Source organism: Haplochromis burtoni, unplaced genomic scaffold (genome assembly GCF_018398535.1).
Source record: "Haplochromis burtoni strain Fernald_Lab_line unplaced genomic scaffold, NCSU_Asbu1 Contig_214, whole genome shotgun sequence".
In the NCBI taxonomy this organism is placed as follows: Eukaryota; Metazoa; Chordata; class Actinopteri; order Cichliformes; family Cichlidae; genus Haplochromis; species Haplochromis burtoni.
This window is the reverse complement of record NW_024582575.1, coordinates 679,625-704,278: the sequence shown is the minus strand read 5'-3', so window position 1 is coordinate 704,278 and position 24,654 is coordinate 679,625. Positions and strand designations below refer to the sequence as shown.

At 42.2% G+C, this 24,654-nt stretch overlaps 1 protein-coding gene across 3 annotated transcripts; it reads left to right on the top strand.

Moving 5' to 3' along the window:
• Positions 1-480: 480 nt before the first annotated feature.
• pcgf5b (polycomb group ring finger 5b) lies at positions 481-24,270 on the top strand. 3 transcript variants are annotated; one of them, XM_005937014.3, is made up of 10 exons: positions 481-825; positions 5,675-5,758; positions 5,922-6,643; positions 7,500-7,596; positions 7,997-8,052; positions 10,212-10,271; positions 11,611-11,786; positions 12,065-12,163; positions 13,936-14,025; positions 23,811-24,270. In XM_005937014.3, the coding sequence occupies exons 3-10, from the start codon at positions 6,529-6,531 to the stop codon at positions 23,856-23,858; spliced, it is 741 nt and encodes a 246-aa protein (XP_005937076.1). In that variant the 5' UTR covers positions 481-825; positions 5,675-5,758; positions 5,922-6,528; the 3' UTR covers positions 23,859-24,270. The 3 variants fall into 3 exon arrangements, with proteins under 3 accessions (XP_005937076.1, XP_005937080.1, XP_005937077.1); XM_005937015.3 differs by lacking the exon at positions 481-825 and adding an exon at positions 860-1,734; XM_005937018.3 differs by lacking the exon at positions 5,675-5,758.
• Positions 24,271-24,654: the final 384 nt, after the last annotated feature.

Here is a 24,654-nt window from a genome sequence, read left to right as displayed (position 1 = left end):
AAAATGTCACTGTGTATATGTGTGTGTGTTTTATGTGTGTCCTTTACACTTCAACGATTGCTCCTCAACATGTCAAACAGACACCATGAGACCGTAGTCTCCCTGCTTGATTCAGATGACAGCTGTTCCTTCTTCAATGAGACTGTATATTTACCCAAACTTATTATCTTTCCAGAACAGAGTGCTGATGAAGCCCGAACACACCAAACTACAAGTTATCACAAAATGCCAGAACTGTTGAGGATTAAAAAAAAAAAACTGACAGGGGAATATGGCCATCTATTATATACAGTCTATGGTATAACCCGAGTTAATTAATAACTGGGATTTCGTTTATAATTAAGTTGTGAGAAATATTGCCTTAAGAATGAGGAGCAAACAGTTTTTCTGTGGCAGGACACACCTGCACGTGTCTGATCTGATTTCAGGACGTTTCTTTCTCTAACGCATAAACTCTGCAGTCACATCGCTCGCTCGGGTCTGGCCAACTGAACAAAGTGAGTAGCGGCGTTGATCGCTACACACCGCGGCTCGGTGTGTGCATGTGCGTGTTGTGGGCCAATAGCCACTCAGTTATACAACTGCTTTCAGTTTCCGAGCCCTGCCTGCTCGCCTGGTGGTTCCCCGCCCACCGCTGCTCTCTGCTGCCTGCCTGCCTCTCTGCTGGGCGGACTGGGGCAGATCCGAGCCGACCAGTTCCGTGTTTCTCTGCTCACCCAGTTTACGGAGCAGACCGTACCGGAGGACCGGACAGCGTCACGGTGGACATTCCTGTCCAGCAGCGGCATCCGTAACTCCGGGGACGACGGGAAAGTGAGCGCGGAGGTGAGTAATGTCTTATTGCTGCTCATTATTTGTGCGCGGACGGAGAATCCATCAGCCGCCGTCGGTCGCGTTACGTTTCAGCCAAACTTTGACGCTACTGGCTGTCCCTCCCTCCCTCCCCCTTCTCTCCCCTGCTCCCCCCCTCCCCACTAACGCAAAGTGCGTCGCGCACACATGCGGGGATCGCGGTATGTTCACGCAAATGTATGCCTGGCGCTCCTCGTTTAAGGCCGTGACACGAATCTCCGTAACTTTTATCGTCGCTGCGATCCGCGCACCGTAGGTGTGCAATCGCCGAGCAGAAGCTGCGACGCGCTCGCGCGAGCGTTCGCGCGTGCGTCACACGTCCCACTGTGTCGCTGCAATGTGCGCGTGTCGTCCATTGATGTTGTTTTGACAAATGTGACGTAGACCGTGACGCGCCGTAACGATGAGATAAGCAGATTCTGTGTGTGAATAAATAACGCTCGCGCGTCTCTGTGCGCGTGCGCGCGCTCCTAATCTCGTCGGGTGGATTTCTAAGCTGCGCACTTGAGATTTTTCTAGCAAAAAGCGAGACGCGCTGATGAGCGTGGAGTGGAGTACACGCTGTTTCCTCCGTGGACTTTGTCCGTGCGGCGAGTGGGCTCCCTCAGTCCAGCACTGCACGCACACCTGACGTACACGCAGCACCTGAGCGTGCAGCCCGTGTGTCCGGGTTCCAAACTGAAGGAAGCGGCGTGAGGGTAAAGTGCACCCGGGATGACGAGGAGTCACCGTCTTCCTAAACGTCGTCCAGTTGTTTCTCTTTGCAGTTCTGACCCTGCAGCACAGCCCGCATGTAACATCGTGTGATACAGCCTGGTGTGTGCAGGTGGTGGGCCCAAAGTTTGCGCTCAAACGCTCACTGCGTCCGTCTTTGAGCCAAAGGTGAGATTGGCTCAGGTGTCGGCTTGGTCAGTAAGCTGCATCCATATCGTCTATGCTTGTACACAAATGTGGCATAATTAGATGGTAAATGGGCTGGTTCTTATATCACGCTTTTCTACTCTGAGCACAACAAGCACTTCACACAACTTGTACATTCACCCATTTGCACAAGCACTTTTTTTTCTATGCTGTTTCTAAGTGCTTCCTATCTAACAGTCGCGCGCTGATGGATGCATCGGAGAGCAACATGGGGTTAGTATCTTGTCCCAGGATATTTGGCATGCAGACTGGGCTCAAACCACCAACCTTCCGGTTAGTAGGTGACCTGCTCTATCACCTGAGCTACAGCCACCCCACAGAGCAGTCAGTCACGATATTAAAACCAGCTGTTTAATCCTGTGCAGGTCCCACTAGTACCGCCAAACAGCTCTGACCTGTCAGGACTCTCAACCTGGAGTTCTTTGGGACACACGGGTTCTGGTGTGGGACTCTCATGAGTGCTCTATTGACTACTGGATACAGAGTGGGAGTGTTTCAGTGCAAGGGTAGCTCATTGTCTTTGAGCAGCTTTTTGCAGTGTGGGGCGGTGCTCGTGGTCCAGGTGAGGCGAAGCAGGTGCTGCTGGATTGTTGGTGTTGATGTCCAACCTTGTACTGTAAAACAACAACAACAACATTATTAAAACCAGTGAATGGTTTTAATAATGTGGCTGATCAGCATTTGCTTTCCAGCCACATTCATATGCCACATGTCTCCTGTAATACCTCTAAATTGGCACAAACCCATCCCACCCTTCGTGGAGTTATGTCTGAACTCAAATCATCACCTGAACATTATTATCCTCACCAAAAATCGCTTGAACTCTGACAGTTATTATGTATCAGGTGAATTTATAGCAAACATCACAGAAAGAACAAGAGTGCTGGATATGGTAAATATCTACAGCCTCCCCACACAAAGCAAACAGTTCATGCAGTAATTTGTATGATAATTTTTGTTTAAATGTTGTGTGGCTGTTGTGTGGTTAACGAAGGGAATGAATCTGACATGAAAATGCTGATTAATTTCACATCCAGAGAGATTTACCAGCCATTTACTGTAATCACAGCACTGACACCCATCAGTTGTTTATAAAAGGGGGTATCCACAGTAAACATGAAACTTCAGAGTGGGTTTTTGTGGTGACACCACATGATTAATATGCAGCTCGGTGTCTATATTTGAAGCAGGCAAGCCAAAATTCATCCAGATCCATCAAAATGGGGATGGAATGGGGGCAAGTTGGAGAGGTTAGCTATTCATAGTTGGGGTAGTGCAGTAGAAATGGATGCATGTAGGTCAGAGCTGTCCTGCTGGGTGAATGATCACGTCACTGTTAGTTAATGATAACCACATTCATTATTAAGTGTGCAAATACAACATGGCAGCTGAACTAGAAGTTTGTGCTTTTCTAGTAAAGTCCCATGCTTGCATTTTAGCCTAACAGTTCTACTATCATAAGCTTTCTCATTTGGATACGCAAATTGGGACAAAATCTATCAAAAGAGCCAGATGTGAACCTATCCTCAACTGTAGACATGGTTTGGAAATGACTGGATATTGCTGACTGTCCCTCTTTCAGTCTACTGACTTAAAATAGTTTGTAATAAAGAAACAGCCACGTAGAGGCCAGCAGGTCACTCGAGGCTGCTTACATGGTGTTGTGCAAGGGAGAAACAACAGAAAACAGGAAACATTGATTAAAGATCCAGATGAGGCAGAAGAGCTCCACTCCAGGCTCTGTGGGTGTTTGAAAAGCAGCACCACATGAGCCTCATCGAAAGCTGGTTAGGGCAGAGAAGATGAGGGGTCAGAGTTAGAGTTAATCATTAGGCTAGCTTTCAGGTGGTACCCAACCCCGAGCCCCAAACCCGAGCCCTAACCCTATTTGTCCCATCAATGTCAAGCTTTGAGAATAACTTGAGAATCGTTACATACTATTCTTATTACGTAGGGTTATGATCATCATCAGTGATGACTTAAACCTCAGGGGATTATGGCAAAGTACAGACGAAAGAAGAAACATTTCAAGGTTTATGGTTAGAGGTAGTTATAAAGGTTAAAGTGTGGGAATACTTAAGTTACTGCTTGTACTGATATCTGTATGTATGCGTTATAATACTGATTTATGAACTTATCAGAAACTGTGACTTAATCGTGTTTTTCTGACTCGCATCTCGTTGAAGACCAATGAGAAATGACTCACAAGGACAAAAGTAAGGTGAAGCTATTAGTCCCATAAAACCAATTTAAGATTATTCACCTTTGGTGAGGTTTTTCGTTTTCACCGCATTTTGAGTCACATTTTGAGTCACATGTTCCGTCAACAGTCAACACACAACAGGCTTCTCTTAAACACTCAGCCCTAATAAAGTGGGGTTAGTTTACTGTATGGGGAACTTCGTAGCTACCAGATTAAAAAAAACTTCTCATTTTCTATAGAAGGAACTGAAAACAAATGATGGCTGCTTCTCAAATGTCAGGTGTCATTTGTGTCATATGTCATAGATACTGAGCATTGTAAATTCTAAATACCAAATGTCACGGTTCTGGGTCAGTTTGACCCAGCATTTTGAGTTGTTATGGTTTGGGGTTTTTTTCAATGATGGATTGTTCTTTATGTTTCTCTGGTGCTTTGTTGGCTTTTATGATGAATCTGTGTTTCAGTTATTTTGGTGTGTTTTTGCATTATGGATTGTTTTCTTATTCTCTTGTAGTGCTTGTGGTGGTGATGATAGATTATTATTATTAGTTTCTTGTTTCTGTTTATCCGTGTTTAAGGATTTGTTGTTTCATGTATTGTTTGAGTTGCATGTGTTATATTCTGTCTGCGTCTTTGTTTAGTGGGTTCTTGTTTCCTGTTTTATTGTGAAGGTCTGTGTCTCATGTGAGTGTGTTCAGTTCTACTGCTCCCCTGTCTCGTTAGTCCAATTTCTCCCAGCTGTGTCTCCCTCCTGTTTCTCATTCCCTGATTACCTCCCTGTGTATATAAGCCCTGTGTGTTCCTGTGCGCTCTGTTGTGTTGTACCATCAGATCATGCCTGTGTGTTGCCGGTTCTCAGTGTTTGTTGTTCTGTTCATGTTTTGTGCTTTGCCAGCAATAAAGCTGTGGTTTTCTGTTGCCATTTGGCTTCACGAGTCCTGCTTTTGGATCCTCACCTCCACCTGCCGCACACAGAGCCCTGACACCAAATGAGGCAGACAGAGGAAACCAACAAAAGAAAAGTGTAAACAGACCCTCAAGGGCCAAAAACCACTTGCACAGGGTTAACTGGAGGAGTAATGTGGTAGAACTGTATGTCAAGTGAACATAACCATCAAATAGAAAAAAGGAAATCTATTTTTCCTTTTGAATTTCTTCAAAACACAGGATAAGATGTAAGGTTAGACCAAACCCTAACCCTTTGGTGGGTGAGAAACCAACTGGTTAAATTCACAGTTAGGAACTGTGTGTAGAATAACTGAAGGCTGATTTAAGGCCTAGCAACTAGCTTTCACAAGGTGCTCAGTTCCTTTCATACATCGTTTTATTGTGTTTGTGCAGGTTCTCAGTCATCCTGGTCTTTATTAGTCTTGAGGGCTTGAAATGAAGATAAAGGCAGCATCGCTTCTCTTTTGTTTGTGAAGATGGAAGGACTCTTGGATGAGAGGTAGAGCGTCTTCACAAACCAAAAAGAAGTCCAGCTGCTTTTATTTCAACCGCTTTAGGTATTGCGTTGTATCTTGTGTGAAGATTCGTCCTTTGAAAGTATTTAATTTGGGTTATTTTAATATTATCTTTATTTTGTTTAGAATTTTTGAAGATGTCTGTTAAAGCCATCAAGCTCTTTCCTCTTACGATGTATATGGGTGGAGATTTCTGGAAAAGTTTACAGCACTAAAACTGTTCTTCTTCTTTTAGGCTTTCCTAAAGTCAATCCGGTTTCTAATCAGAGCTCCACTGTCCCATCCGTTGCAGGACTGCTGGTTCTTGACGTCTCTGAAGGTCCTTTTTCATGATTCTGACTGCATAATCGGGCTCGCTGTCCTTCTGCAGATTGAATTTGCATGATTTAAAAAAGTTGCCTAAAACTTTTGCACAGCACTATTTTCAAATCCATCGACACATTTCCCCCCCAACATTAATTTTTGTTTTTGATTTTCTTTAGGTTACTTCATCATGACTTAAAGGATCATTACGCTGTCCGCGTCAAGAGTAAAGACCACAGCGACGCCACCAATGGTGAACAATCTGATTATGCAGAAGACTCTGAACTCTCTGTAGCTCACCTGGGAAGCTCCATGGATTAAAAAGGTCACTTTACCAAAGTCAGGGAGGAAGACGTGACGCCCGCTCTGTGGGAGTTCTGTGCCTGAAACAGGATCACATCATCTGGACGAGCTTTTTGTATTTTCTGTTCATTTGGAGTAATATGGTTCATGGAAGATGGAATAAAATATCAGTGGGAGTTATTCCTAAACAAGGACTGACTGCAAAATTCAAGAATGGAGCAGGATTTTACACAGTAGGATCTCGTATCTCATATCAGTTGTGGATGGTGTAGGTACCTTGTAGGTACTACCCTGGACACCGTGGATTTTACACACAATTCATCTACAAACATCTGAAGTGCAGCAGGCAGTATTTGTAACTGGAAAAGTCTTCCTTTTCTCACTTGTAAATGGACGTCTGAGCCTTCTAAAGCTACAAGGGGATATTTTCCATCTTCTGTTTGGTGTCTCACTGTTGGCAAAAACAGGGAAAGCCCTCCAAACATGTCCGGTACGGGAAGGAAGCACTTGGTCAGAGACTTTAACCATTTCATCACCTGCTACCTGTGTCGAGGTTACCTGATTAAACCGACCACAGTCACCGAGTGCCTGCACACATGTGAGTCAAAATATCACGCAGCAACACACAGAGGTGACAGTAGGGGTGAAAATCCATCGAGGTAGTGGGACCAAACCCAGACCGATCTAAGGTTACACGTAACCCTGACCAAACTTTAAAGAGCCGTAAAGAAGCAGGGCAGGGCTCAGTCAAAGTACAGCTGCTGTGTATGACAGGTGTGAAATGAAGAAAAGTACAGATGTTCAAACTGTTGATCCGCCTTGGTGTCATGCTCATGTCAGACTTAATTAATAAGTAAGTTACCACTGATGCGAGCAAATGTACCCAGCTGCAAGTGTTAGAGCAGAGACTCCTACAGAAAGCTAGAAGCTTCAAACACAGTGTCACTTCCTGCTGTTCCTGTTTTTCAAACCCAGAATTACAGCTACCATAGTTCCAGTAAAATTCTACTTTGACAGACTATTTGAAGTGGATGTGAAATTGTAGAGCAAGGTGAATGAGGCAAATGAGCTGTGAAGCATCGGAACCGATGTCGGCACTAAAACGCCGACAAAGTCTGAAGTTCAAACTGCAGGATTTCAGTTTTTTCATAGAGAGATTTGGAGGCTTCCCCTTTTTCAACATGAGACTAGTTTGGGCGGTTTGAGAGTGTGCAGCAGATCGTGACAACCTGGTGATTGTCAGTGGCTTAGAAAGCTGAAATACCAGCTCGAAACAAGGCAAGCCAACATGCTGCCCCCAAAAAAACCTCAATGACAAGGCAAAATGATGGTTTCACAGATGAACAGCTCATTTCTCTGCCTCTCTCTCTTTTATTCTGAATGACCTTTTAAAAGATGGGTTTACCTGCCTTAACCTAGAGCAGAAGCTCATTTTGAATATATTTCTTTTGCAGTCTGTAAGAGCTGTATTGTGCAGCACTTTGAGGAGAGCAATGACTGTCCTAAATGTGGCATTCAGGTCCATGAGACCAACCCACTGGAGATGCTCAGGTAACTTTGGCTACATAACATGTTTTTCTTCTCTCACTTTATCTGTTTTTTTTTCCTGTCATTCGCATGTTGGACACTTTGTATTTCTTTTTATTTAATCTTGAAAGAGCTGCAAAGTTTTGGAAATGACAGTTTTAAGAGTTTCATTCTTCTCTGAACTTCTTGTTGTGTTTCCATTATTCAATTGTACTTTTCTACATTTTGCTTTTGTGTGTATTTCAACAGCCCGAGCTACTGATTTTCTCTCTTCTATTCTCTCCTTTGGAAACTTTTATTCCTGCTTGACCTCACCTGATCGCTCCCTTCACCTCCACCATTTAACTTCTATTGCCTACTTTAATTTCTTGTTATCCTCCAATGCATCATCCCCTCCACCTCCTTCTCACTGTCATATTCTCAGGTTAGACAACACCCTGGAGGAGATCATTTTCAAGCTGGTACCCGGACTCAGAGAAAGTGAGTTTGCCAGATGGTTTCATCAATCTGTCGCCTCAGTTTGCAGTCGGTGTTAAATTATGTGACTATTCATGGGAGGTCGGGAAAAGAATTTACAGCACTCCCATCACACAAATCACTGGAAGACTAAGGCTTGCAACCAGTTTTAATGAAATGCACAAATTGCCTCCAGCATGCACTCTAGCAAACATGATGCTGCGTCTTGGTGGATTGAAAGCAGTTTAAAAAAGGAAAGAGTTACAGTACACCATCAGAAATGCTTCCAAAAGACTAAAACTGTAACTTTTCAGAATTTAATTTGCAGCAGCAATTATCGCTGTCATTGTTTTAGACATATCTTGCATACTTTTGTCCCCTTTCAGTTTGATTTTTCTCTAATACTCATTCTCTTTAGTCTGTAAACATGTTCATTTCTGCTGTAAAGTTGGACATTTTTGACCTAAGGTTCACTTTTACGGCCAGTCGCATGTGGACAAACCAATCATTTGTCAGCATCACATTATTTCCAGAGAGGTGGAAGCTCAAACGTTTAAAACTAGATGAAGATGTACAGCCTTCTCTCTGTGGCAAGGCCAACGGGAAGCCAAGTCAACATGTCTAACTAAAGTGGTGATGGCACTATAATTTTATTGCTCCATAACTTCACCTCAGCTGATAGAGCACTCTGGCAGCAGAACGATGGAACAAACGTCATATATTTTTGTAGCTTTCGGGCCTCTCGGCCAAATGGTGTAAAAGTCAGCGTCCTATGAATCCTCTCGTATGGTCTACAGAGAGAAGACTGTGGACAGCAGACAAGGGTTTTGGTTTTTATCTGTCATGTAGATGGTGATGGTACAAGCACAGCATTGCTGTTCACAGTGAATAATAATGAGCTTTACGTTACAATGCTGTTCTATCCGGATGGTGAACTACCGTCTAGGTGTTAAGAGATTCTGAGTATGAAGTCTCCAGGCCCACTGACGTCTTAAATGTGCAACAAAGACAGGAAGAAGATAGGAGTTTTGTTGTCCCTGTTGCTAGTAAGCTGGAAATCATGCCTGGAAATTCTACTCGACATAAAAAAATCCCAGAGGTCACAAAGAGCATCGAGACTTAGCGATACAACGTAAGCACAAGTGAAGTTTACCAGTGTCTCCAATTATGCTACCTGCTCTTCACCCTGGTGGCCCGAGTGCATTGTCTGGCTAATGTTCAGAACGCTCAGCAGACATCAAAGCAGATCTGGATCTGCTGGATCTGGATTTAAACCAGAGGCAGCAAAACTGGTCTGTTGGCCAGCGTAAAAAGTGAAGGTGTCACGTCAGATTAAGAGGCGACAAATGGGCTGTCAAAAGGGAATTAGAAGAAGACTTCCAGGCTGTTTTGAGGAGATATGAATATGAGGGTGCCTGTAAATTTTGGTGATAACACAACAGTGACCACTGTCTGGTACCAGGCGGCCTGGGTTCAACTCCCGGTGTGGGAAGAGCCAATATAGCAAATTGTCCTTAATGAAGGGTGTTTGAGATGTTAGAATACGCTTCAGTTGAGTGATAAAATGGCCCTTTGAGGCTGACAGCTAACTTTAATTATAGCAGTTATGAGCACATCACAGCAGGGCTCGGTTTGATGTGTCCAGGAGAAACGCAGAGACTTAAAATAAATACATTCCCAGCTTTTCTTCTCTCTAGCAGCTTTAAAATTGGTGCAAGTGGCTCATTTTCTCTTATGGCAAGACAGCATATTGACCTTTTTCACAGCAGGCGTTCTGACATGTCAAAGCATGCATAGAAAAGAGGCTGCATTGTTTTTTGGAGGAGGTCCTTGTATCACTGGAATGGCTGGAATAACCAATCCATTGTTATTGTTATTAATTACACCCGCTTTTCCTGCTGTTAAAGGCCAACTGTCTGCTATGAAAAGCTTTTATTGTGCGAGTAAAATAGTTTTGTAAGCTTAGTTAAACTCCTCCTAGGAGCTTCAGTGAATCAGTTTTATGAAAAACAAAAGTCTAAATTTAGTACAGGAGAAATGTAGCTGTTTGATCCCAGACTCTTAACACAGCGTAGACAGAATTCAGTAACCGCGATGTTAGAATCACCCATCCTCTTCTGATGGATTTGGTCTCTATGATTGCTTCATACTTCATTCTACTTTTGTTTTTTCCTGTCAATTAGAAGAGGAACAGCAAGAGCTCGAGTTCTGGAGGAAGAACCAGCCCAAAGAAAACGGCCAAGGTAAGCTGGACCCAACAAAACCCTTTATATAGTAACAGTAACACTTCATAATAAGCCCGCAGCCAGGGGTGTAATTCCCCTGTAATTAAATTAATTTTATTATAAATTTGAATGCAGTTATACAAATACATAAAGTAGGCACTCTAGAATAATTATTTACTTATTTATTTCATTAAATATAAATATTGAAAAGTACAGTGTGCCTATGATGTAAGACTGGGAAATTTTGTTTGTTTTTACACAAAATGACACACTACTTACAATTACGCTGTACTTAAAATTAATCATGCTTTATGTAAAATGACACATTACTTCAAATTACTTACACACGTGACTAAAATTGACTTACAGTATAATTATTTCTTTGTTTTTTTATTTATAAAAACCTGACTTCTTACCCCCTTTTTGAACTGTACCTACCTGTAAGTATTAGTAGGTAAATATAATTACGCTGTCATTTCAAATAAAACACATTAGAATTCCATTAAATTACAGGAGATTTCCACTGTGTCACAGATTTCTCACCTCGTGTATTAGAGTGGGTGGAGATGACTGAAATAGGAACACTGTCATATGCAGTGTAAAGAATTTGCCATGTAGGGGGACGGGTGGCTGCGTCGCCTCTGTGCCTCTCACACCTTTTCTTTAAAACTGGCAAAAAGGAAAAAAAACCATGCCATGGAGGAAGGAAGCCAGTTGTGGTTGTTGCATCTTACTCAGAATGTCTGCACGCTTGCTTTCATTATTAGAGAAGAAGCTCTGTAAAGAAGGGGGGAATTTTTTATCAAGTTTTGATACATCAGCAGGGAATTTTCTTGTCAGACTTCGTACCCCCCTTCACCACATTTTTCAGTGCAAACAGAGCTCGTGTTTACAGACATTGACCAATGCACCAATGCATCAGGTTCAAGTTAAAGAGAAACAACCCATATGGAAAAGAAATAGTAAAAACTTATAAAAGACTTGCATAAGATGTGGCCTATTCATATAGTGAATCATAGAAGGCTTATATGATTTACTCGTGAAAGCGGCCCCTTTCTCATTACTTTCATATATTGTTTTAGGAAGTATCCAAAACATACAAGTTTCATTTATATAATTTTTCAAGGGATCTTATATCTGTTTTAACTCTTGTGTGCTTTTCATACAAGTTTCACACAAGACAGATACAAACTTTATAAGATTTATATATATCTTTTCCATGTGGGAATGTAACAAGTAATAACTGGAACAGTTGAAAACCGATCAAAGGCTAGACTTGAATATTGTGGTTGATCATCTGGCCCAGAGTTTTAGCGATGCAGCTTATCCACAACTAACATCCTTAACCTGCCTGTAGAAAACCTGAGGTGTCCACGGTTCGGGGTCCCCGATGCTGGAGGCGACGCTGGTGATGGTGGAGGCAATGAGGCGGACGGTGCCGGCGATGACGACTATCACAGGAGTGACCCACAGATCGCAATCTGCCTGGACTGCTTACGCAACACAGGACCGTCGGGGGAGAGCACGGTCACGGTGTGTGTTATTTTACATATAACCTTTAATTAAGAAATATTAAATATTAAATACTTGCATTGAAACACAATATCACCTTGTTTTGGTCCTCTCTATGATGTTAAAGGGTATTCCATTTCTTTGCTGCTGTATGTGTTGGTAATGTTTCCAAACTTCACGGGTGCTTGGTGCATAATCCCCTGTAAAGATGTAATTGTGTTTTCATGTCTTTTCCTTTAAAAACCTGCAATTATGCCTCATTAAATCAGTGTGTAAGAGTTATTCTCTCATCCAATTAGGATTTGATGAAGAGGTTCATCCGCTGCTCCAGTAGAGTCACCGTGGGAACAATTAAGAAGTTTCTCAGTCTTAAACTAAAGCTGCCGAGTTCCTACGAGGTATGGAGCACACTCTGTCCTCCTGTTTTCATTCATTAAAATATGTGTGTCATGATTCAAAGGCATGTTTTTCTTTACTTAACCACACAAACTCAGAGTTATCTTTCAAGTTTTCGGTTGATCGGTAGGATTACCTTCGTGGGGCTTGATTGTTGGATGTTGAGCAGTGATGGTCATAAAGCTCTGCAGCTCTGCCCATAAAAGGCAAAAATCATACTTGAGTTTGAGTTTGACTGGTCTCCCCTTCAGGGTCATCTCCCCGTGCACTTCTGGAGCACCTTCAGCACTCCTGCAAGTGCTCAGTCCCCTTCTGACCACCTGCACTTGAGTTTCTGAGCTTTCACCATAGATCTCAAACAGAGCAAAGAAACGTTACAGTGGCAAACTGACACTTTTAGAGGCTTAATTTGGCTTCCTGGAAAAAAATAAATGAAATCATGGGGTTTTTTTTTCTTTATGGCCAGAGTTGCAAAAATCACTCCACTTTGAATATTTACAGGGTTAAACTTACTTCATAATGTAATGAAGTTACTTTCTTCACTACTTTGGGAGGGCTGACTAAAGTGTAGGGACCTCTTTATCTAAGGGAACCTTTTAGGAGATGTCTGTCCTAACTGTACCTCACATTATTACTTTGCTCAAACAGTCTTCACGCACATTTTCATTTTTTCTTTGTACACATAAACACAAGAGTTACCACAAAAATGGCTTCCCTCTGAGAGACTAGGGTCCACTCTTTGGATCTGTGGTGCATAGAGTCATGGATGTCTTCTTCTCAGCCCACTGTAATTCAAAGAAATGCTGAAATGCGGTGCTTTCCGGCCACATCACAGATCTGTTTTAGTTCTGAACTACTACAGTTCTACTACAGTTAGTGGGACCTGACGGTACAGGTGTTGTCACACATTCAGGGTGTGAAGTATGACTGTCAGAGGCTGACTGTCTCTGACGAGGATCTGCTGGAGGTTTCTTCCTGTTAAAAGGGAGTTTTTCCTTCCCACTGTCACCAAAGCTCTTGCTCATAGGGGGTCACCTGATTGTTGAGGTTTTCTCTGTATTGTTGTAGGGTCTACCTTAAAATAAAAAGCGCCTTGAGGCGACTGTTGTTGTGATTCAGTACTGTATAAAAATACAGTTGGATATCATTAAAAAATGCAGTGCAGGCACAAAAGTTAAAGTTGCAACATGCTGAAATTCCATTGTATAAAAAGGAAAATGATGCATGTATTTGGTAGCATAACTCTGACTTGTTTAACCAACAGCTGTACTGTGTTACATATAAAGTGCAAAATGCTGGAGAGTTCAGTTCAACATAATGAAGATTTAGTGGATTGCATTAAAACAGCAGAGAAACAGCATGTGGTCAAATATGAAGCCAAACTCTGACCAGGTTAACAGTTCGTAGCCAGATGCTCATTAATATTCCATGCAAGCTATGCTATCATCTGCCAGCTTTAGCAAAGGATTAAGAAACTGTTAGCTTCCACATTTGGAGCAGGCCGAGCTAAAAGTGGTATCACACACTCACACTCTCATTTACACACTCACATATTCAGAGAAGCCTCCCACTCACCACCACAGTGAACTTCCCCTCTCCTTTCATCTCTCGTAGAAGTGAGAGCTCAGCTTTTGTTTTCGTTCGTCACCTTCTCTGTCTGGGAGGCAGCTTGGGCAAAACTTTGTGACTTCAACCGCTTCGTTAAAAGCTGTTTGTGTTTGTTTTGGACTTGTCAAAGCGTCCTTCTTATGTATTTTCCTTCTTGTGTTTGCAGCTGGATGTTCTGTGTAACGGAGAGATCATGGGCAGAGATCACACTCTCGAGTTCATCTACATGACCCGATGGAGGCTACACGGAGAGAATGTAAGGCTGTCACGTTCACTTCCTGTTCATGTGTGAGTGTTTGCATCCTCGTGTGTAGATGCATCGCTGCAGGAAATGTTTGTGTGCACGCGTGCGTCTGTGAATCTTATGCATTCATGCACTTTAGTGAAAGCATGCGGTCCTGGTTGAATGACTTGTATATTCAGTGTGAAATGCTTTTCCAAAGGAGCATTTCTGTTCAGAGAAGGTGTCAGATTGTGAAAAAGGAAACTCGAGACTTTTTGCAACATAAATTTATGGTGTTGGTACAGAATACTGATGTTCAAGAGACGCCCGGTTTGAATAAAAGATTGGCCTCTCATGTAACATTTTGACATTTCATCTTTACCTCGGTTTGCTAAATTTGAACCACGTCCATCTCCTCTTAGAGGCCCGGGGTTACTCTGCATCCTGTTTGGTTTTTGTTAAGGTCACTTTGCAAAGTGAAGTCAGTCATATCTGCATGTTTAACAGATGCTTAGTAATGACAGTCAAAACAGGAAAAGCATTACTGATGATAAAAGAGATTCTGTGCACCACATTTATTTTGTGCATAAGAAGGTATATTTCTTCTTCACAGCCTTTTTTTATATCTACAAGAGGAGACAGTGGGGTTGTTTTTAGGTCACGTTCTTACCACCAGGATGTCAGAGACCTCTCTATGGTTAGGGCTCACCAAAATGCAGCTCTTATAACAGAAGACATGCAAAATAACACGACTTGTATAATGTCGATAACACAGGTAACATCATCTGCTTTTTGAAATTTGGCTTATTTAACATGTGGCTAAAAGCCATAATTCACTTATTTAATAAATGCTGGATTGATTTGATTAGACGTAAACAGCGCAGTGTCAAAGGAAAAGCTTTGTGTCAGTTTAGATCCACTAAAAGGCATTAGAGTTGATTTGTGGTTCTGCATAGTTCCCAGGTGAATATTGCTGAAAAAGGCAGATTAGCTCTGTGAGGCCAAACCTCTGATGTTTTGGAGAAAGACAAAAAGGAAGGAAAGAAGTTTCTGATGTGTGGAAGAAGAATTTCATAAAAACAAAATTTATACTGTGCAAAAGTTTTAGGCAAGTGAGAAAAACATGTTAATCTTTTATTTTCATCAATCAACAAAATGCAGTAAAAGAACAAACGAGAAATCTAAATCAAATCTATACTTGCTGGGACCACCCTTTGCCTTCTTCTAGCTACACACACAGTTTTTGAAGGAACTCGGCTCGTAGGTTGTTCCAAACATCTCGGAGCAACTAACACAGATCTTCTGTGGATGTAGGCTTCCTCACATCCTTCTGTCTCTTCATGTAGTCCCAGACACACTCCATGATGTTGAGACTCAGGGCTCTGTGGGGGCCGATCCATCACTCTACTCTTCGTTCTTTTCTTCCTTACGGTGAAGATAGTTCTTAATGACTTTGGCTGTGTGTTTGGGGTCGTTGTCCTGCTGCAGAATACATTTGAGGCCAATAAACAATCATTTATATTTCTGAAAGCATTCTTTGTTTACAGCATTTTTTCCTCACCTGCCTAAAACTTTGCACAGTTGTATATTTGACAGAACAATGAAGAAGACGCCATACATAAGTAACTGGAAAAAGTAGTCATGTGATTTCCAAAAGTAAATCTTATTATTATACCTGGCTTAACATAAATATGTTCAGCAAAGTTACAGGAAATGTAAAAAATCAAAGTTTAAGGCCTTTGTTTTATTGATTTTTTTGACTATTTAGTCTGAAAATAGGAACGCTTTAAAATGCTTCCATAAAAATGACTTCATCATAAAAAAACTACCAAGCCTTATAACGTTTGACTATCGTACCCACTACGACTACACACACATCAACACAACACACGAACCATCAACACACACACACAACACACACACACACACACACACACACACACACACACCACACACAACAAAGCAGGACTTGTCACTCTGAAACGTGCTGGTACTCTCAGCCTTGGGCTTCAGGGCCATCAGTCCTGTGACGGTTCAGCGAGCCAGTGTGTCTGCCTTTGATCTACAGTAATTGTGCTGACTTGTGCATGAGTGGCTGTGTATCTGTTTGCACGGGTGAGTATTTGCATGAACTTCTACTGCTACTGAAAGCTCCCGTCCATTTCTGGATGGTAACTAATGAGTGCAGGCAGCTGGCACAGCAAGACGCTTCAGATACCGGGTCAGGTGGAACTGAGAAGGAAAGGCAGCAGGAAGGAAGTCAGTATGAAATGACAAACTTAGTAAGCGTGTAGCTTTTCAGCTCCAGCTGAGTGTCATCATGTCCTCTACAAAGTCCGCCTGCCGCTGAGCTAAAATGTCTTTTTTGGATCTGTTTCACTGACTAGTCAGAGAGGACGGAAAAGAAAACAGAATTATTTTTCCTTCTCATTATATAATCGTGTCGCACTGAAAGCTACGCAGGCCAAAGTTGCATTGAGTCAACTTTAAATGAGTCCCAGCAGAATTCGGATCCAGTCTAAACTCAGCACATGCCAACCCTGAGGAAGATGGCGTCTCTGCTGCTTTATTTTCCAGCAACGCAGCTTTTTTGAACCTATTAATCCAGCTTGATTGGACATCCGTCTTCTTTACTAATGTTACAGACTGTTTTATTGTGCACAGATTGTCAGAATTACAGGTCACGTCTTTTTCCATCTGGGCCTTTTTCACATATGGCGAATTATCCGCACAGATTATGAACACATGGTTATTACAGGATTTAGGACAATTAAACAAATCATTAAAAGAGTGCTGCTTTGGAGAGTGCAAGTAGAACAAAAAAGATTTTTCTGTTACGTAAACTTTTACTGAAAACATCTTGAAACCACAGATAAGAGTGAGGATACTTAATCTCTTCGGTCAGTCCTGTTCCAGTGCTTATTTACCAATCATCACAAAGCACTTGGTGGTCTCCCCTCTGTCTCCACTGTGAGTCTCTGTGTAGTAAATGTGGCCTCGGTGATACAGGAACTGCCACAAAGGTGGTTTTGAGTACTTTGGCAGGACTCGTTTCATAACTCATCCTCACGATAAGGGAGCAGCCAAAAGAAGAAAAGGTTCATGCTCATGGACGTGAAGTTCTCCCTCACTTACCTGAACACCGTTTTTCATTCTCTTGCTTTCATATTTATTGATTTGTGTCTATGTGTCATAAGGTGTGATACAGTCTGGATGTAGAGGCACGAGTACTTTGCCAGCAGCGTAAATTATTTCTCCAATTAACTTTTTTTTTATTTCCTTCACACCTTCTTACTAAACCCACTCAGGTTTAGGCAGTAAAATCACTTGGAAGGATTAGAAAAAGATCACCGCTTGGTTAAAATGTCGTCACCCTTTAAAAATGTCCACCTGCACGCAACGTTTCAGCAGCAAGAGCTAAGTGAATGTCGTCCGTCCCATGAGTCCTGAGTAAAAGTGCTAGATGCAGTGGGACCAAGTGTGGATTTGATAGAGTTAATGGATCTGGAAAGCCAGTCCAAAGCAGGGAGACCGAAGGAACTGGAAGACAAGAGGCAGGCTGGTTGGCCCATGACAGAAGTCATGCACATGGAGAAATGAGTTAAAGTTTATATAAGGATCGGTGATGATGAGATGATGCCAGCGGAAGACTATCTCTGAATCGAGGAGGGGGTCTAAGGGTACATCTGTCACCATCTTACAATGCTGTGATTGCAGCCATTCCCCAACTCTCTGTGAATGGGACTCATGGCCATTGATCAGTGGTTTTGATCAATGGTCATGAGAATTTGCATAATTAAGATTAAGGAACTGACCTCCCAGCCCATTGTTCCTCAGTGGGCTGGTTTCAGTCATTATGCAAATGTACTGTTTATAAGATTGGGGAAACCTGCAGTCAGCTGACACTGAAGAAGTCACTTGGATGAAACGTTTCTCCCACAAAACGCTACGTCCAGATGAACAGAATCAACTTTTGGAGATTTACTTACCTGGATGATTGAGCGTGCATCAAGATACTTTAAAGATTGATAAAACAAACACACAAACAGAGCAACGAGAGGCAAAGCAACTGTGGAAAAAGGAAGAGGACACTACAGTTTAAATTCTCATAGACTTACCATCCATAAATACATATTTTTAATCAAATCACTTTTTGTCCTTTTTAGCTCAGCTTTAATCAGTGGTTTAATCAGACTATTTAATCTCTTTGAAAACATTTAGACGTGGAGCTCAAAATATTCCACAGTGAAATAAAACACTTGGAGTATCCCCAGAATACACACTGACTCCAGGTCAGCGCTCAGAAATTGAAAGCATTCAAGCCAAATGTAAAAAGAAAACATGTTGAGGGAAAACCTCTCACATGACATCAGGAGCCACATTTTCTATCTCACCTCCGCCCACCGCCCCGATGCTCCACAACAACAGACAGAAGTCTGTCCGTCAGAATTATTTATGCCCTCGCTGGTGAGTCATGAGGATAAACAGCCAGAAATTATTTTTGAATCCTGTTTGAACTCTGTCTGGTTAAGGAGAGGGATGACAGCGAGAGCGAGATAGATGGATACAAAGCGCCAGAGTCGGGAATGGAGGCAGAAGTCGGACAGAAAAAAGATACGAGCCATTCATCAGTCTCATCCTTCTGACAACTCTGCAGCTCGGCTTCATTTTCTCCCTCCGATTTAGAGGCCGGTCAGGACGGATCCGCTCACACGGGAGCAAAGGAAAATCAATCTGTAACCTCCCGGGATGTCATTAAATCAGGAAACCGCTTTCTGACTGCCACCATGGTGACTTTTAAAAACACAGGACTGAAAAACCTTTACGAAAAATACTCTTAACGTACACGCACTGATGTCTGTTATTAACGAATGGTATTTAATTATGTTGCTAAGCACTAAAATCTCTGCTTACTCTGGTTCATTTCTGTTTAAATGAGTCAGATTGGACTATATGAAGGCACCAAGTCACACACTATTAATCAACGGCTAATCTTTATCCACAGCGCGCTATGAGGAATTAGAGCGCTTTATTAACGGATTTTAAATCCATTAAAAGCACCATGCTTATCTAAAGCACTTTGCATATTTACCAATCTTAGAATCTTAAAGTTGGAAAAATATGTTAAACTGCACCTAAAAGTATCCAAAACTCATCTGTGGTGTACAATTGGCCAAGAATCAAAAATCAGTGTGTTGTGTGATGTGATCAAAGTCTTAACAGTAGAAGACGGGGAGAGGCAGATGGTGATGGCGAAGAACTGTCCACATAAAGTGTCCAAACAACAGACGTCCAGTCTCTGAGTCATGATGACTAAACACAGCTGCTCCAGATCTGGAATTTGGCTCTGATATTTAGAAAAGTGTTTGCCGTTTTTTTAAAATAGCAAACGCAAAATGTGTTTCTGGGGTCGGGTAGAGTCACAGACTAAAGCTGCAACGCAGACGTTCCATCTCTCCTGCAATCAATTCACCTTGTTAAAGCACATTTCGAGAGCTGGCACCGTGCGTTCAGAAGCAGGGAAGCATTTGGGCCGAATGATGGAACTCAAGTGTGAAACTCAAAACGTATTCCTCAAACATCTTCATGCATGTTTTCTGCATCCAGAAAAAGCTGAGCTTATTCAGCCCCCACCGTTTGGACTCTAAAGAAAGTTTACAGCAGAAAGAAATCTGACTGCCTCAACTTTGTGTTGTTGTGGGACGATATTAACCCTCTGAGGTGACGGTGATGACCCAGCACTAACCGTAACTCCGATTCTGAGCAATCAGAGGATCTGTCATCTTGTTTTCTCATGAAATTGTTCTCTAAAGTCTTGGAGAAAAGAAAATAGTCATTCTAACAAACACATTAAAAGCTATTAACAAAAAAGAGTCATCTTGGGCCTTCTCCAAAATATAGGATTAGGGTTAGCACCTGTGATGTCTTAGACCTTGGATCAGAGGAGGCATCTGTACCGGAACAGCAGAGATAAGAACTTAATTTATTCTTGGAAAAGTCTCTTACACCTAAAATAAAACTGCAGAGGCGCCCTACTGGGCAGTAGTGCAGAAATAAATCTCCTGGTATATTCAATTACAAGAAGGCATCGGACCAAAATGTCCTAAAAATAGACACAGCATTATTACTTAGTATTTAATACACTGTCCATGTGGTACAGTGAGGAGCAACACAGAAACAACTGTAGTTCGATGGCAGCACATGTGAGTTTCACCATGTGTAGTTCCTTTGAGTGTCATGATCCTAATGTGGGATGAAGCTCTGTAGAGTGGTCGGCTGACACATTATAAATCAAAGAGTTTCTAAACTATTTAAAGAAACTTGTTTCATCCCATTTGAAGCCACATTAGATGCAATCGTGAAGTTCACGAACCCAAAAAACAAAAACCATCCTAGATTGAAACTGGGCCGTTTCCCACTTCAGCTCCAACTGGGCAAATATTCAGATTCCAATTATCAATTTGATTTTAAAGATTATGAAAACAAAATACTCCCAATAAAACAATTATCTTTTGTTTCTTGCTGTTCTTATTGTTACATACTGCACCTCCTCCATAAAAGATCTTCCACAAAGAATGATTATTAAAGATTATTTTGCCTAATTGCCCAAACTTCTTTTACATCCACATGCAGCCTACTTTGATCTTATGTGGGCTGGACTGGAATATAAGGAAAAGAAGTTTCTCAGCATGTCTCAGGTTTTCTACATGATAAAGAAATATTGCTGTAGTAAAATCATCTATCAGCACAACTCTTTAGGCTTCAATTGTAAGTGGTGTATGTATAAAAAGTAATAGAAATCTGTTACTCTGTTGTAGTAAGAATGGTCATGTGGAAGATCTGTATCAGCAGGAAAGCAAAAATACTGTAAAAAGTCCAAAATTTGTCATCTTTCACATTTTCCGAAGCCATCCACTGGTGCAGGTTGGAGTCTTCGCCAGCTTGTCTTCAGCCCTGGGCCTTATGTTTGACACCCGTGGCCTGAGGTACAGGTTCAAACTCCAGCCCTCGAAGTCCTGCAACCTGCTGCAACACACCTGAATACAATTAGTAGCTCATTAGCAAGTAGCTCAATGGCAGTTCAGCCATTTGATTCATGTTACAGCAGCTCATGAGATAATCAACATGGTGCAATAAAAGTACTTTTAGAAGTACATTTTTCCAAACACTTACATTTGCTTATATTTACTTGAGTAGCGTTGGGGGTTGCCACCTCAGCATGCAGTCAAGTCTCGGTAATGACCTACTCATTTTATTCAGGTGTGTTGCAGCAGGGACACGTGTGAAAGTTTCAGGACACCGGCCCTCGAGGACTGGAGTTCGCCACCCCCGGCTTAGGGTGATCACTGCCTCTGACAGTGGAGACGCTGCTTGTCCTGTCAGAGTTAAGGTTGGCGTTGGGCTGGTTTAGGAAATCCCTGATGGAAAAGAGTTAAGTTCTGTCATGGTGTCTATGCCAGTGAGTAATCAGGTTACAATAAGATTATAATATTTAGCAAAGCAAATGATTATTGCCATATGGTTTGCTGACCTTAATTTGAAGGTCTGCAGTTGTCACTTTGTTTCCTGGAAGTTCAGCTCTGAGAACGAACCTTTGTGATCTGTGATGTGATAGCTTCTCCAGTGTGTCTGAGAGCAGAATTTCAGTCTCAGGGGGGCAAATCTGATGAGCAGGGCAGGTGTTTCCACTGAATGACCTTCACACGCTTCAGGATGGTACGGTGGAACACAGCTTTGACTGACCCCAGGTCTGAGTGTCAGTTTTACATTTACAGTCTTTGTCATGAATAAATAACAGTGTCGGTCTCAAACATCCGTCTTTGGGTTAACAAGGTCTTATCTTTGATCCACACATGATGTGGATCCTGGATATTGTCTGGTTTTTCACCCTGGTTGCATTCAGACACAAATATCTACAACAAGATAACATGAAATTATTACAGCTTTCTGGTAAATATGTTGATATGTTAAATATGTTAAATATTAGGAATCTTCAGACTTGCCATCAGCTTCAAGCACAATGTATGAAAATCAAGTGGGAGCTTCTCACTGGAGAAACCGTCTGAAAGCAATTTATCGATCAACATGTAGATTGATGGATTTATATTGTGATGATTTCATGATTAGCTGTGAGAGCGGGCTGGAACAACCTTGCAGACTCAGCACAGCGTATGTATTTCTGCAGTGTAATTGCACTGTATGGAGACAGAAATGCTGAGTGAAAGAGTGTCAGAGATGCAGATGCAGATGCACACTGACAGAGCTGTTAGATTGGCTGCAGTGTTCTTTTTTTTTTTGAGGCATGATACAGCAAAATGCAGAGGGAGATGACAGGAGCTGCACTCTGCTGCACCAGCAGCCTCGAGCTGCCAAAAATAGGAGACAGACTCCAGAATCAGGAGACTCCCTCTTCGCTTTGCAGCTGCTCAGACACAAACACTTTTTCCTTTTTGAATGTTTCATGAAAAGGGTAGCTCACATCATCTGAAAGAGGCAGGAATGTATGTATCTGTCAGGAATGACAACTTTCTTATTTAACCTCAGTGATGGAGGGATAGCACATGGACCAGAAGCCCATAAAGAGGCTGAGAGGTCAGCTTCCCTGAGGCCAGCTGGGATTAAAGCTGCAGAGATTGCTACTCGTTGATGCGTTTGCACATAGAGAACAAAACCTATTGGATCTAATCTGCTTATTTCGCCGGTGGCATAGAAGTCCTCTCTGGTGCTGCAGTGTTGTGAGTTCTAGTAAAATGTTGATGTTTTGAGGAGCTGCAGAACGACAACTTTTTCCCTCTAACAGGCCGATCAGTTCTCTTCATCACATCAATTTCTCTGGAGGATCTTTGCTGGCGATGAAAACTGGGTCTTTGGGACGAGCCAACAGTTTTCATATAAAGTGTCTTAAGTTCACCTGTCAGGTGGGCACGCTCGTCATTTTTACCCCTCGGCCTGAAAGGCTCGGGGCGGGAGGCGGGATTACCCAACTTTGTGAGCGTGATAATTGATTTTCAAGTTGATACCACTGGTGCATCTACAAATACTCTCAGTGACGCCGACCTCAGGGTCAGAGGTCAAGTTTTCAGAAAATCTCGTGAATGTGATAACCCGAGAAGGAAGTCACCTAGGAGTTTCAAATTCTGCGAGCTGGCAGTATTTTTTCATCAGTTTGCAGATATTTGAATATTTGAGTTCTCCTGTAACATCATGATGCACACTATCATGTTCTTTCTTTTCGTCTTTGCTCGGCACCTCGACCAAGCAGGTTTGCATCCTTGCTGAAAACAATCACTTTGTATTTTTGACTTTTTAAGTCACAGAAAAATCTGCTGTTCCTAAAGCGCCGATGTTGTTTTTAAAACCTGAACAAATTCCATGGATGCTCCTGCGACAGATATGAAAGACACAAAAGTACACACTGCATTTGAACCATGTTCTTCTGCTTCAGGCTTCCTCCATCGCTGCAGAGCACAGCCAGGTGGATCCGGGACAGTTTAATAGAAACTGCTTTACATTCAGAGGCGGTGTGTGTGCATGTGTGCGTTTCAAACCACCTCTTATTTAATTCCTGTAACAAGTGTGAAAGTATGTGTTATTGTTGGGACTGCTGTTCCTGCACCTTTTACAAAGCTCTGTAAAGGTGCGTTCACTAGATGAACCTGCACAAAGCAGCTCCTCGCAGCGATGATTCCTGTTCGTTCAGCAGCAGCAGCAGCAGCAGTGTGCATCGTCCTCTGAAGTGTGCTTAAGTTTACAGTGTAAAGAACAAACCATCGATCGTGTCTCTCTGAAACAGTTTCTCTTGTTTCTGTCTCCTTCAGACATATCCCATGGTACTCGAGTACCGGCCACGCATCGACTTTGGCTGAACCACGAGTGCAAGAAGAGGACCACACACACACACACACACACACACACACACACACACACACACACACACAGTCATCCATACAAAGCAAGCAAGACATTAAGAACATCTGCATTTCCAAGAATAAACTGCACATACACACACACGCACACACACACATACGCACGCCAACCATATGCAGAAAAAGAGAGAAATTTAAATGTATTTTTGTACAGCCAATGATGAAGTGCTTACGTTGTTATGTTAAAGAGCTTTTATGCTACATAGAATAATATATGCTATAATATATGATATTTTTAAATGTATGTCCCTGTGCCTAAAAGAGCTGTTCGGATCAGAAATGAAGTATGACCATATCTCCTCTTTGCCTGTCTAACTCTAACTGTAGAATAAATGTTGATTTTCTACTGCTGGCGGCTGTGTTTGTCTGAATCTGCAGTTTGATTGCTTCACTATCTCAGCTTGTGGTTAAAGAACGGTCAGCATGTGTGTACATATGGTTCATATGGAGCTGATACCGGGTATCACTAAGAGGTCTTTGCTCAAACACAAGTATCAGCACCGAGTTAACTAGTGACCCTTTAAGTTTAGCTCCGCCTCTCATTTGGAAAGCCTTTTTAAACTAACCTTTGTTGATCCGACAGAGAGATTCAGCGAGTGCTCAGCTTATTTCTGGACTCAAATGCTTTTCACAAACACATTTTCATTTGCAAGCATGACAAGGAAGTCGAGCAGAGCTCGGAACCTGCAACTCTGTTACCCACATTCAGTGGTGCTCTGTCACTCTGATTAAAAAT

Bases quoted from the DNA above. Each gene is read 5' to 3' on its own strand.
- pcgf5b (XM_005937018.3), top strand. From the start codon at position 6,529: ATGTCCGGTACGGGAAGGAAGCACTTGGTCAGAGACTTTAACCATTTC. The intron at 10,272-11,610 runs GTAAGCTGGACC...ACCTGCCTGTAG, and splicing joins GCCCAAAGAAAACGGCCAAG to AAAACCTGAGGTGTCCACGG. The intron at 14,026-23,810 runs GTAAGGCTGTCA...TGTCTCCTTCAG, and splicing joins GGAGGCTACACGGAGAGAAT to ACATATCCCATGGTACTCGA.